Source organism: Berghia stephanieae, chromosome 4 (assembly GCF_034508935.2).
Source record: "Berghia stephanieae isolate SIO BIC M18660-M18661 chromosome 4, UCSD_Bste_1.3, whole genome shotgun sequence".
In the NCBI taxonomy this organism is placed as follows: domain Eukaryota; kingdom Metazoa; phylum Mollusca; class Gastropoda; order Nudibranchia; family Aeolidiidae; genus Berghia; species Berghia stephanieae.
In genome coordinates this window covers 82,595,653-82,608,455 of record NC_088363.1, presented here as the reverse complement: position 1 = coordinate 82,608,455, position 12,803 = coordinate 82,595,653, and the positions used below count along the sequence as shown (strand labels likewise).

General features: G+C 34.2%; 1 protein-coding gene across 6 annotated transcripts in view; it reads right to left on the bottom strand.

Annotated features, from left to right (window-relative positions):
• Window positions 1-324: 324 nt before the first annotated feature.
• The window catches only part of LOC144971382 (uncharacterized), a 66,682-nt gene continuing 54,203 nt past the window's right edge, over window positions 325-12,803 (bottom strand). Inside the window, exons 11-14 of one of the 6 annotated variants that reach the window (XM_078912196.1) lie at window positions 12,042-12,415; window positions 9,444-9,539; window positions 7,378-7,444; window positions 413-879 (exon numbers count right to left, since the gene is read on the bottom strand). In XM_078912196.1, coding sequence (XP_078768322.1) covers window positions 7,417-7,444; window positions 9,444-9,539; window positions 12,042-12,415 — 498 coding nt within the window. In that variant the 3' untranslated portion in view covers window positions 413-879; window positions 7,378-7,416. Of the gene's footprint in view, window positions 880-7,377; window positions 7,445-9,309; window positions 9,559-10,136; window positions 10,263-12,041; window positions 12,416-12,803 lie in introns of those variants that run through there. The other 5 variants (XR_013645125.1, XM_078912198.1, XM_078912201.1 and 2 more) reach the window with 5 other exon arrangements.

Genomic DNA, 12,803 nt, shown 5'->3' with positions numbered 1-12,803 from the left:
ATCACCTCACTTGTGAGATCAAAACCTATTTCACACAAAATTTTACATGTACATATATAAGTGACCAGATCCATCTCATTTAGGAGAGACTTTCCGCACGTTCTTTCAGGGAAATTCAATTTATATTGTTATTATAATCGTGGTTTTTTGTCAGACGTTTATTTATTCAATTTTTAAAATATATCGTAGCATATTAAAACTCTAGAACAAACCTTGATTGATTGGTAAAAGTTTTATATGTCCTAATATGACCATTGTTTTGGTTCTCCGACGCCATTTTATCGGTGAACTATTGAAAGGTAGTGCAGAGCAGTCCAGGGTTTGTTTTTTTTTTTAATTTTTATTTTTATTTGTGTTAGCTCGAGTCAAGGTTTTTGTTTTTCCTCTCTATTAGGGCTAGATATAGGCCGTAGAAAAAGGTCTGAAGGTTTTGTTTGTCCTCTCTATTAGGGCTAGATATAGGCCGTAGAAAAAGGTCTGAAGGTTTTGTTTGTCCTCTCTATTAGGGCTAGATATAGGCCGTAGAAAAAGGTCTGAAGGTTTTTGTTTTTCCTCTCTATTAGGGCTAGATATAGGCAGTAGAAAAAGGTCTGAAGGTTTTTGTTTTTCCTCTCTATTAGGGCTAGATATAGGCAGTAGAAAAGGTCTGAAGGTTTTTGTTTTTTCTATTAGGGTTAGTTAAAGGCCCTAGGTTATTCTTGTTTTTTTAAGAGTTAGTTAAAGGAATACTTGGGTTGCCTCCCTTAGCTCGATGAACGTTCGGAAGGCGTTTTATGTCTTCAATCAACAAAGTCGTTATTTTTATATACAAATCTGGTCCATTTGCAATGTAGGCCAACTGGTTGCTTCCAAATATGTCCCTGAAGACTCGCTCATCCTCTGGAGAAATAGAAATACAAAATAGAAACAAATTATAGACACTTTCATATTTAAAAGTCCGTAAATGGTATGTTTTTAAAAATATAAATGTCATAAGTTACTTTCTAGAATCGAGTTGAAAATAGGAATTCAATAACTTGAAATGAAGATTATGTTTAATAGCCTTAAAAATTTAATAGATCAATCGTTTTTGATGTCTTATTTATCGTGTGGTTTATTTGGACAAAGGTTAAGCCCGAAACGTCCACAATATCTGTCTTTGTCGCTATTGTTATCGGTCATATTATAATTATAAAACAAAATCATTATCATCATTATAATTAATGTTATCATTACTAAATAAGATTATCAAAGTTGTTATTTTGTTATAATTATTAGCGTTGTTGTTGTTAATATTATTATCATCATCATTATCACCATCACTGCTACCAATATCATAACATTGAATATTATTTTTTTAGATTTCCGATACCGTCATTGATAATGGTAGGAAATACTACTACAACTATTAATAATGATGATGATGATGATGATGATGATGATGATGATGATGATGATGATGATGATGATGATGATGATGATGATAATAATAATAAATAAATAAATAAACAAATACATAAATACATTAATAAATATATAATGATATTAACGAGAATGATGATGACGACGAAGATGATAAAAGTGATGCCATCATCAAAACACGGCTGTATGATCCGTACTCTGATTCAACCCCTAATTGTCCTATGATACGGGACTTACCGTCAGTGTGAGATACATTCGTCATCATACAGTTTTACCTTGGAATGTCTTTGGGTATGTGGCTTTGTTATAGTGAAGTGCGGCACTTAGTCTTAGAGCTGTAGGTCCCTGGTTCCAGTCCCATCATTGGAAGTGGCGCTAAGTTATTGCTTAAGGACTCTCAACTCATATTCTGTCACTTCACTCAGGTGTAGGCGAGTACTTGATTAGTAAGATTGGTGTCTTTGTCCAAAAATATCATGTGATAGCGCTTGGTTTGTTGGTTTCATATACAGTCGTTTCTTATTTCATTTCCCTTTCATGTGTTTAGCAAATCAAATTTTGTAAATGATTGGTGAAAATCTAAAAGTAAATAAATTTGAATTTGGTAATCGGAGTGGCTTTGACGATAAAAGGTGTGATAGTGCCATACAGATGTTATGCTTGATCGCATATGCTTTGGTGCTGTTGTTTGCTTAAGACCTTTTATGCTTTGAGCACTCCACTTGGATATTTTCTTAGGTTGGAATATCCATGATAAACTGAACAAAACTATTATAGCCTTGTAGAAATGTGTATTTGTGATGTATATTTCTCTCTTCGAGTTGTAGAGATGGTGGTAGAATTATGGTTAGTATCTGTAGTAGTAGTAGTAGTAGTAGTAGTAGTAGTAGTAGTAGTAGTAGTAGTAGTAGTAGTAGTAGTAGTAGTAGTAGTAGCAGCAGTTAGTAGTAGTAGTAGTAGTAGTAGTAGTAGTAGTAGTAGTAGTAGTAGTAGTAGTAGTAGTAGTAGTAGTAGTAGTAGTAGTAGTAGTGATGGTGATGGTGGCGGTCTGCTGATAGTAGATATAGAAGCAACAGTTTTCAACAAAAGCATCAGTTATAAGAAGGGAGAGCAGCAACAGTAGTTATTACATAATAGGAATGGAAAGGTAGTAATAATAATAACAGTTGTAGTTTTTTTAGCAAGCAGGAATAAGAAGTACGCCAGGACATGCTAACTTGGCAGTGTTTTTATAGCAATTAGAATGGATATAATTCATTAGATGGGCACGTACAAAACACAGTTATTATCAATATCGTTAGTAAAGATATGATAAAACACATTAATGGAAGTGTAGAGGGCGTGGTAATAATGAAAACGAAAGATAAATAGATGGAAACTGATGGTTTATTTAACAACTATCATATCAAATGAAAGAGTTGGAGAGGGAATTTTATCATCAGAACACCTTTATTCTCTGAAATCGCAATTCATCTTCTTGTGAGAGTAACTATAGAGTGATCTCCCTGTTTGTCCAATCCAGATTGACTGTTGGTTTTTGTTGTTGTTTTATTTGTTGCTGTTGTTGTGTCTATTGTTGTTGTTGTTGTTGTTGTCGTGGTTGTCGTGGTTGTCGTGGTTGTTGTAGTTGTTATTGCGGTTGTCGTGGTTGTTGTTGTTGTTATTGTGGTTGTTGTTGTTGTTGTTGTTGTTGCTGTTCTTGTTGTTGTTGCGGTTGTCGTGGTTGTTGTTGTTGTTGTTGTTGTTGTCGTGGTTGTTGTCGTGGTTGTTGTTGTTGTTGTTGCGGTTGTCGTGGTTGTTGTTGTCGTGGTTGTCGTGGTTGTTGTAGTTGTTATTGCGGTTGTCGTGGTTGTTGTTGTTGTTATTGTGATTGTTCTTGTTGTTGTTGCTGTTCTTGTTGTTGTTGCGGTTGTCGTGGTTGTTGTTGTTGTTGTTGTTGTTGTCGTGGTTGTTGTCGTGGTTGTTGTTGTTGTTGTTGTTGCGGTTGTCGTGGTTGTTGTTGTTGCTGTTGTTGTGGTTGTTGTTGTTGTATCGGTTGTCGTGGTTGTTGTTGTTGCTGTTGTTATTGTTGTGGATGTTGTTGTTGTTGTTGTTGTGGATGTCGTGGTTGTTGTTGTTGTTGTGGTTGTTTGTTTTGTTGTTGTTGAACACTCTAAAGTTACTATCGTTCGTATTGTCAGCAGTATGATTTGTTCTTAATTAGATCACAGTTAGGCAACGAATTATCACAGATAATATTTACAATTAAATAAAATGATGATGATGATGATGATGATGATGATGATGATGATGATGATGATGATGATGATGATGATGATGACAGTTGCAGGTTAAAATAAGGCATGTCAATTCATGTGAATGATAAATGGGAATAAGATAAAGTAATAAATACATAGATTTTGATATCATTTATCAAAACATACATATTATTCTCTTACATATAAATAGAAATGAATACCACATAAAATAAACCTTTGATAAATTCATTCATATATTCCATTTATCGAAGGTTAATATGAGAATATGAATTTACTGTAGTCGGCAACAATAGCATGGTAGGCAGAGGGAAAAAAACAAACAGCCCAATACAGAGTAAAAGATTTCCAAAATTCAAAATCATGATGTTATTTTTATTTTCAAAACAAAGTGGGTGTGACATGAACACCCTCTTTCCCTCTGTGGTCTTCAAATATCTTCTTATTGTTCTTATCTGTTTATATTATTATTATTATTATTATTATTATTATTATTATTATTATTATTATTATTATTATTATTATTATTATTATTATTATTATTATTATTATTATTATTATATATTATTATTATTATTATTATTAATAATAATATTTTTATTAATATAATTATTATTATTATTATTATTATTATTATTATTATTATTATTATTATTATTAATATATTATTATTATTATTATTATTATTATTATTATTATTATTATTTATTATTATTATTATATTATTATTAATATTATTATTATTATTTATTATTATTATTATTATTATTATTATTATTATTATTATTATTATTATTATTATTATTATTATGGTTCTTATTCTTCTATATAACAAAAAAATTTATAAATTTCAACTTGCTTCGAAATCTTGGTTTCTATTTTGACACTCACTAAGACATGCACGCACACATAACAAAGTGCAATTATACAAAATCGCATGTTTTGTTTACAATTGCCTTCATCATACAGCACTTGAATGCCTTGTAATGCTCGAACTCTGAGATCGGCCAGCTCATGGAGAAAAACATCCCAAGAACAAAGTTTGCTGAGCCTGGTTTTGCATTTTCGGCTCCAATCGTATGGAATTCTTTGCCACCTAAAACCCGACAATGTGAAAGTTTACCAGTCTTCAAAAGGCATCTAAAAACAAATCTTTTTCATTCTTCTTACCGTGATTTTATGTGAGATTTGAACAAGATAATATGTTTGTGACTGTTTGATGATTTTGTAGTCGAATGAGTGAACTTGTATGATACAAAAACAAAATTGTAAAGCAATTCTGAGCAATATTTGTGGATAATAATAATAATAATAATAATAAATGATAATATAATAATAATAATAATAATAATAATAATAATAATAATAATAATAAATAATATAATAATAATAATAATAATAATAATAATAATAATAATAATAATAATAATAAATAATATAATAATAAAATAATAATTATAATAATAATAATAATTGTTGAGATTTATATATAATTATGTTCTATTCAGTGACATCCCTGATACTGTGTGAGAAAAATTAAAGATAAAAAGTTGATAATTTCAAAAGACCTATTTTGATTATTGTCAACGTTGTGAGAAATTAAATAGAATACTTCGTCAATATCGGGACATTATCAAACAGTGAACATTTGCATTTCATGACGATATTTGAAATCATTTTAAAACATTGTCTACAGTTTGCGCCAGCCTACTCAGTTATTAATCACATGTGTAATAATGTAATACCAAGGAATCTTAGGTTTAGGATTAGACCTACGTGTGCTTATATGCAGGTCTGATAACCCAAAAGTGTTATGGGCTCATTGTTGTTTTTGGAAATAGTCTCAAACCAATGTAGATTAACATGCTCCATTACAAGGTTGTTAAAACAGGCCTGTAGTTGTATTCGGTTATCAGACCTGCATTTCTGTACACTTAGGTCCTACCTTTACCGTTTGACATGAGACTATAGCAATGTGTCTATATGTGTATTGCTGCTGTGAACTGGTAGTGCCACATTATAAAAACAAGTCATATCAAACTGCTTCACCACTATGTTCTTGTAATATGAGAAAAGGACGTCACTAAGATGAACCAAATTAACATAGACATAATTTTGTTTATTCGCCTTAGCCACGCCATCCCATCATCTCTCATTAGTCTTCCTTGTTTTATTCATCATGTTTTGTTGATTAAGGGGAATCCCGAAACGTCCACATTATCTGTCTTCGTTAAAAAATGGAAGCTTCCATTCAATTTGATACTTTCAAACCGATAAATTATCTCCTACCCACCCCCCTCCTTCTATAGGTAGAGCATTCGCTTTACACGCAAAGGGACCTAGGTCGATTCCGGGTGAAGTCCGAAGTCCAAAAATATTTCTGCAACCGCCCCCCCCCCCCCTCTCCACGGCCACCCAGCTGGTTGCTGGGTATGATAAATCTGGCTGAATGAACTTTGCGAAAGACCAATTTCAATATCTGGGTTGCAAGGAAAATAGATAAATACATAAATGACATTTGTATAGCGCCTTACCCCGTTTTCAACAATCTCTAAGCGCATGAGTAATAGCAAAGTAATGAATAATGACATTCTGGTATATAACCACGTGACAGTATAATTGACAGCAAAGGTGAATTTTGAAAAGTGACTTGGGACCATTTCATCGTTGATTTCAGGTATCATCGTAAGTAACCATTTTCGCATATTATTATTATGATCAATTCAGCAACGTCAACAACTACAATGTACGGACACATGTAATGGTAATCAAGGATTTTCCATTCTATCCTAAGGGGTCTAAATCGGGCCATGACTTATCCCACAAGCACTCGTTAGTTCTGGCTTGCTCAGTTGGTAGAGCACTCGCTTCACACGCAAAGGGACGGAGATCGATCCCGGGTGCAGTCGAGATTTTTTTTCTGACACCTCTGCCAACCCAGCAGTTAATTGGTAGCTGAGTCTCTTAGATTTGCGAAAGTACTTTGCGTAGACTATCCAAAGGATAGCGAGCAATTGCTGTTGTCCGTTTCACGCTATAGAAACCAGGATAAAATCCGGCTCCATGGACCGAATGACTCTGAATGACCACTGGTGAGTTCTTGAGTTGTTTTATAAAATGCATATAGATAGTATGCAGATGACGTCACTCAGGCCTTTGTTATTGTTTTTTGCCATCCGCGTTTGTGAGTTGTTCTCACTAAACTGTATTAACCAGACTATAAAAGTTGATGGTTACACAGAGTTTGTGTGTTGGTCCGTTATACTTCCGGATGGCAATGTTGTGAACTCCTTGGCCAAGCGCATTCTATCTATAAAATATATAACATATTGTCATATACATAGGACGAAGTTAACGTCACTCAGGTCTTTGTTATTGTTTTTTTTTCCGTTTATGAGTAAATCTCACTAAACTGTATTAACCAGACTATAAACGTTCAAGGTTACACATAGTTTTGTGTGTTGGTCCTTTATTCTTCCGGATAGCAATGTTGTGAGCTTCTTAGCGAAGCGCATACTATCTATATTTTATATTTCATTCAAGTGATCAAATGTCATTTACGATTGAACATGAATTCAACGACGATTTCATGAAAAACACATCACGGAAAAAAACTGGGGATTCGTGAGTTGTGATGAGATCCAATGAAGGGAGATAACAATTGATGTCGAAGATATTAACATCAACACTTATTCGATTATCTCCCTTGTGATAGTCTTACCGCCTCATATCAATGGGTTTGGACATCTATTGTTAAAATTTACTTCCTTTCAACGGATTCTGATAGGCTGGATAAAAATAGAGGAAAAGCATGATACATGTGAATGAATTACCGACCACGTCTGTTATAAATAATAATGATTAAAATACAATACGCGTTTGGACATTCAGAGCGAATTACTACGCGTGACCGATGCGCTACACAGTGATTATTATATTATCCCATGAGGCCGTGTAGAACAATATTTCTATTCCATACGGGTCAATTGTTAGGCGTCCTTTTCGTACGGAAATCTTTACATCCTTCACTGACTACTCATCCATACATGAGTCGAGGGGAGTATAGTAACGCGTGTACAATGTCTTTTACCCAAGGGCCATAACACCAGAACTGGACTATTTACGATTACTGTCACCCATGATCCACTGACCGAGCTTAACATTGCTTGAGAAGACGAAAGACCACACCATTAAGCCATCGACGCATTGCTATGATATCACCAATATCAGGATCCAAATCGTTTAATTGATGAAGTAATCGAGTAATAATATTTTCAAAACCGGTATCGATCTCATTTTTTATGTTATTTTTACACATTTCCCTCTGTCACCCGACAGATTTCTTTATAGAGCCTTTCATATATGGCGGAAAATACATAGCGAATGTCTTGCGTCCTGTATGTAGAGTAGCAATCAATCATTACTACTGAACAATTACCACGTATAGAAACGGTGATTATATTATGTCCCGGCTCCATATGACATGTTATGACTCTTGATGGACTGCTAGACGTTGGAAGAAATAAATAACAATTATAAAATGGAACAAAAGCTGTAATTTGATTTAATTCAATTTAATTTGCAAAGAGAATTGCTGGGATTATAAATTAAATGAAAGCGCTTATTCTACGCTTATAAAACGCTTATTCTTTGGGGCAGCGTAGCTCAGCCGCACGGTTTTTGCTTCCCAAAAGGTACCGAGTTCGATCACTCGCCGCTTCTCTGTAGTATGACCTTGAGCAAGTCACCTCGCCCTAGCTCAATTTGCGGCGCTGCACTGCGGCTAATGCCTGGGATATTCCAGTCTTCCCTTGGAATGGATCCTAGAGACAGATTTCCGCTATGGAATGAATAAAGCGAATTTTTTCCCCTTTATGCCTCTAATATGACCCCTATTATATACAAGACCATTATTGCAACCGTGGTCACCATTAAACTTTTGTTTTGTAGCGAAAAGAAAGCATTCTTAATTGAAATTTGGGCCAGAATACTTGCCTTTCGATTATAGATCGATTAAAATGACCCTTAACAAGGCAAAAACTCTCAAACGTGAAACCTCACGAAGTCTCAGGGTTGAGAGTTTTTGACAAGATTGTCATTTCAATGAACCGATATTCGAAGGAAGTCGTGTTTTTCCTGAATGCGGCAGCATTTGGCCCATACCGACGTGCACTCATCCGCAGGTCTGATAACCCAATTCCATATGAGCTCATTGTTGCAATGGAAATATAATAAAAATGACGCAAAATATTGTCCATTACAACAATGTTAAACTAGACCCATGAATGTGTTCGGATGTCAGACCTGTATGTATGTACACAATGAAGTTGGATTTCTCCCGTGGTGTTCATCAAGTACTTTATGCATCAAACGATTCTATAATGTGGATATGTTGATAAGTCGGAATGACAGAAGGTACCTTGACCTGTCTGTGGAATTATGCAAGAATGACTTTCTGAACAGCCCTCACTCATATCCCAGTAAGTACAAAACTCTCTCTCTCTCTCTCTCTCTCTCTCTCTCTCTCTCTCCTCTCCTCCTCTCTCTCTCTCCTCGCTATATATCTCTCTCTTTCTCTTTCAATATCCACCAACTGCACAAAGAGCTTTAAATGGGTCCATTGCAACGATATACGTATGATGAGACATGACGCATATTTGAAGTGCGCGTTTTCTGGCCAAATTTTCAAATAATATGGGAAAGGCAGAATAGATGTAACAGGCAGTGAGAGTGACAATTGATGGTATACATTGTGAGGGAATGGGCACTGTGTTATAGAAAACCCACCTATGTATAGTGACTGTGTCTCTACCTGACCTTGACCCACTATTATGTCTGCTTGGCGTCCTTGACCTTGGTCTGCTATTGTCCCTCTGGTCTTCCCTGCATTTTGTCAGAAACACTCACGTTTTAAATACACAAAAGTCCATTCAAAAATAATTGTTACAGACTAATTTTTGGTCCTCAATTAAATTGGGTAATTCGGTACAAAGACACTGTTAGTATTTTAGTAGCAGAAAAAAATGAATAAAATAATGAACAATATATAAAGTATGGCGATTTAGTGATGGATTGTTAAATATACTGACAAGATTTTGTAATTTTACTGTAATAAACTGATGGTTTCATTTCTTTACATGATTTAATGAGATGTGATTTTATTTTTTGGTTCGTCTTTAAAGTTTAACTTAATAAATATGTAGAATTTTGGCATTTTAAACTTGACAGTCAACCACTGAGATTTCTACATTTTGTTCTTTTAAAATTATAAGCAAGAATCAAATATTTTAAAAGTCAAAACTTGTGTCTCTAAGCTCTTTATCACCTAAATCAAACGTAGCTATTATTTCATGATCAGAAAGGTGAATGGAAACGTTAAACTGGAAAAGAAGGGATTTAATATGTTGTTGTATCCAAGGGACATAAATCAATATTTCTTTGGCAACAAAACTTAAAAGAAAACCAAAATAAAGCCAATAATTTTCAAAAAAAATGTTATTGAATTTATCAAATGAGTGGATTTAAAATAGGAACATATCGATTTTAAAAAATTATATAACATTGTTTTATTTTCAACCTCGAATACTTACAGTGTTGTCAACTTTGCTACGATAGAATAGAATTCAAATTAGTCACGAAATTTAGAAATGATAATTGTAAATGAATCAAAATGATGACATCAAAATATCTACAAATGTTTAAAAATAAACATTAATGCAAATTTATTAAAGGCAAACCATCAATTTTGAAAACTGAAAAACTATAAAATAATTCAGAAATCATGTTTAATGACATCGATGGCAGTGATAAAGGAAGCCATTTAGACATAAAATCATTAGAAAAATCAAGTTTGGGAATATGTATTATTTACCATAATAGTAATTGCACGTAGTGGTGATGTTGACATAAATTCTTACGCATACGAGAAAAAGGTAAATTAATATAAAAATTAGGGTGTGTGAAAAAATACCTCTGGCATAGCCAGGCATTGAATCAACGTGTGTAGGAATCGTGAATGCTCACTGCATAGTAAAATGCATAGAAAGTTTGTATGCTAAAAGACAAAATGTATTTTTTACCATCAAACCAATAATTTATTCCTATTGTGATACGAGTAGTCGCCATTCGTAGTAAATAAAATCTGAAATATACGCCGCATTCTGAAAAACGCACGTATTTAACAATTTTGGCCAGACAACTCGTAGTTCAAATAAAAATATATAAAAATGGCCCTCGTCTTGTCAAAAGTTTTCAAACCTGGGACTTAAGGAAGACTTCGTGGAAGTCCCAGGTTTGAGAGTTTTGCCTATTTGAGAGTCATTGTAATCGATCGATGTTTGAAGGGCACGATATATATATATGTTTTTTTTCCGAGATTGGCGGTGAAATGAATGGCATTTGTATGTCATAATTTGTCTTCTAACATTCTAAACGTTAATGGACCAGGTATAAAATAGCTTCTGATCCAATGGAATATCTTTTTGGAAAATGTATACAGAGCATCTTTTTATAGGCAACGCATTATTAGGATTGTATAGGTCGAAGACAGAGTTAATGCACAAGATACGCAGAAAAGGCTTTAGGCAGTATGTCTATATCTTATATAACTGAATAAGCCGAAATAAGTGAAAGCACATGCAATTATGATAAGTATATTATGGATTTCATGCAGTTCTATCAGAATCTTAATTTTTAAAGATAATGCACCTTTGCCTTAATATAACCCATGTCAAATATCAGCCATTTTTCAAAGTAAATATCAGCAGGACCAATAGCACCTTTGACCTATGAACTATTCAACCGATTTGTACTATCGCGTCATTCCTTTAAAAACTACTACAACGCCATCTTTTTCCTATCTTAATGAAAATTGCTTTCTTACAAACCTGTATATTATACACGCTATCCAAATGGTTTAAGGTGGTTCTTTGGAACTTCTATTTGAAAACATAAAATTATCGCGAGTGCACCCAAACCTATTTGCGATGACACCAATGACGAAAAAGAACGCAGAAGCATCACTGTGTATTTGTACTAAACAAACCGATGAAACAAGAAACTTTTCCTACAAACTACCTTTGTCATCGTCATGACCGTTAACGTTTAATTGTCAAGCAGTATTATCTTATACTATAATTATCATAAATCAAATACCTCTCCCAAACCATTCAAATTTCTTAAAACGAATAAAAGTTAATAAAAGTATAAAAACTAACATCAATGAAAAAGTGAAACATTTAAAGGCAACAAAATGTTATTTCATAAAGTGTAATCATTTATAAAATTGAAAAACAAACAATTAAGAGCTAAATAAATAGAAACAGTGAGTAATGTCGGAGGGAACAGACGACTGTGAGAACGCCAAAATACGTCATTAAGAATCACCTGAAGGGAGCTGGATGTTTGACGACTTTGAGGTGTTCTGGTCTGGAAGGATGTGGTCTGGCCTTCTCCATCTGCTTCATCACTCCTTCCTGATACAGCCGGGCGCCGATTCCAACAGCCGATTTGTGGGATGCCTTCTTGGCCAGGCCAGAACCGCCGGAATTGATCCTCGTTCTCGGAGTTTCCTGAGAGCTGTCATCTTCTTCCTCGATACCGTTTCCAATATTGGCCGGCATCGACTTCACACTTTTCAGAGACTTCCGGTTCTTTTGAGTTCCGCTTGACCCTTGGCTGGCTGACTGGGCCGATTTGGATTTGCCAAGTTTGGATTTTTTCTTATCGGACGAGAGTTTGGAATCTTTTGTCTCCTCAGGCTGTTGGAGATGGAAAATTGGGAGATAGAGATTTAAATGTTATTTTAAAGTCGAGAATTTCTTGTGACCCAAAGTCTCCAAGCGGTGTTATGATGCGAAGTACAAGATGTTGGAAATTCTATTCATAGTCACATATATGACACTTGGTGTTTGTATCTCTTCGTTATATAGAGTATAAATATTATTTTTTTCATTGCAAAACACTCGAAGCAAGTAGTTTTCAATATTGTATTTCTGGAGTCATTTTTCGGGGTTCTATTCATCCCGACTAAATACCCTTTGGAGACGATGGTTCACGTATAGGGCAATATTTATTGAACGTGTCCATAGCGCATTATAAAGGGTCTCTAACCAACAGCAATACGAAACATCTAGGATTAGACATGAC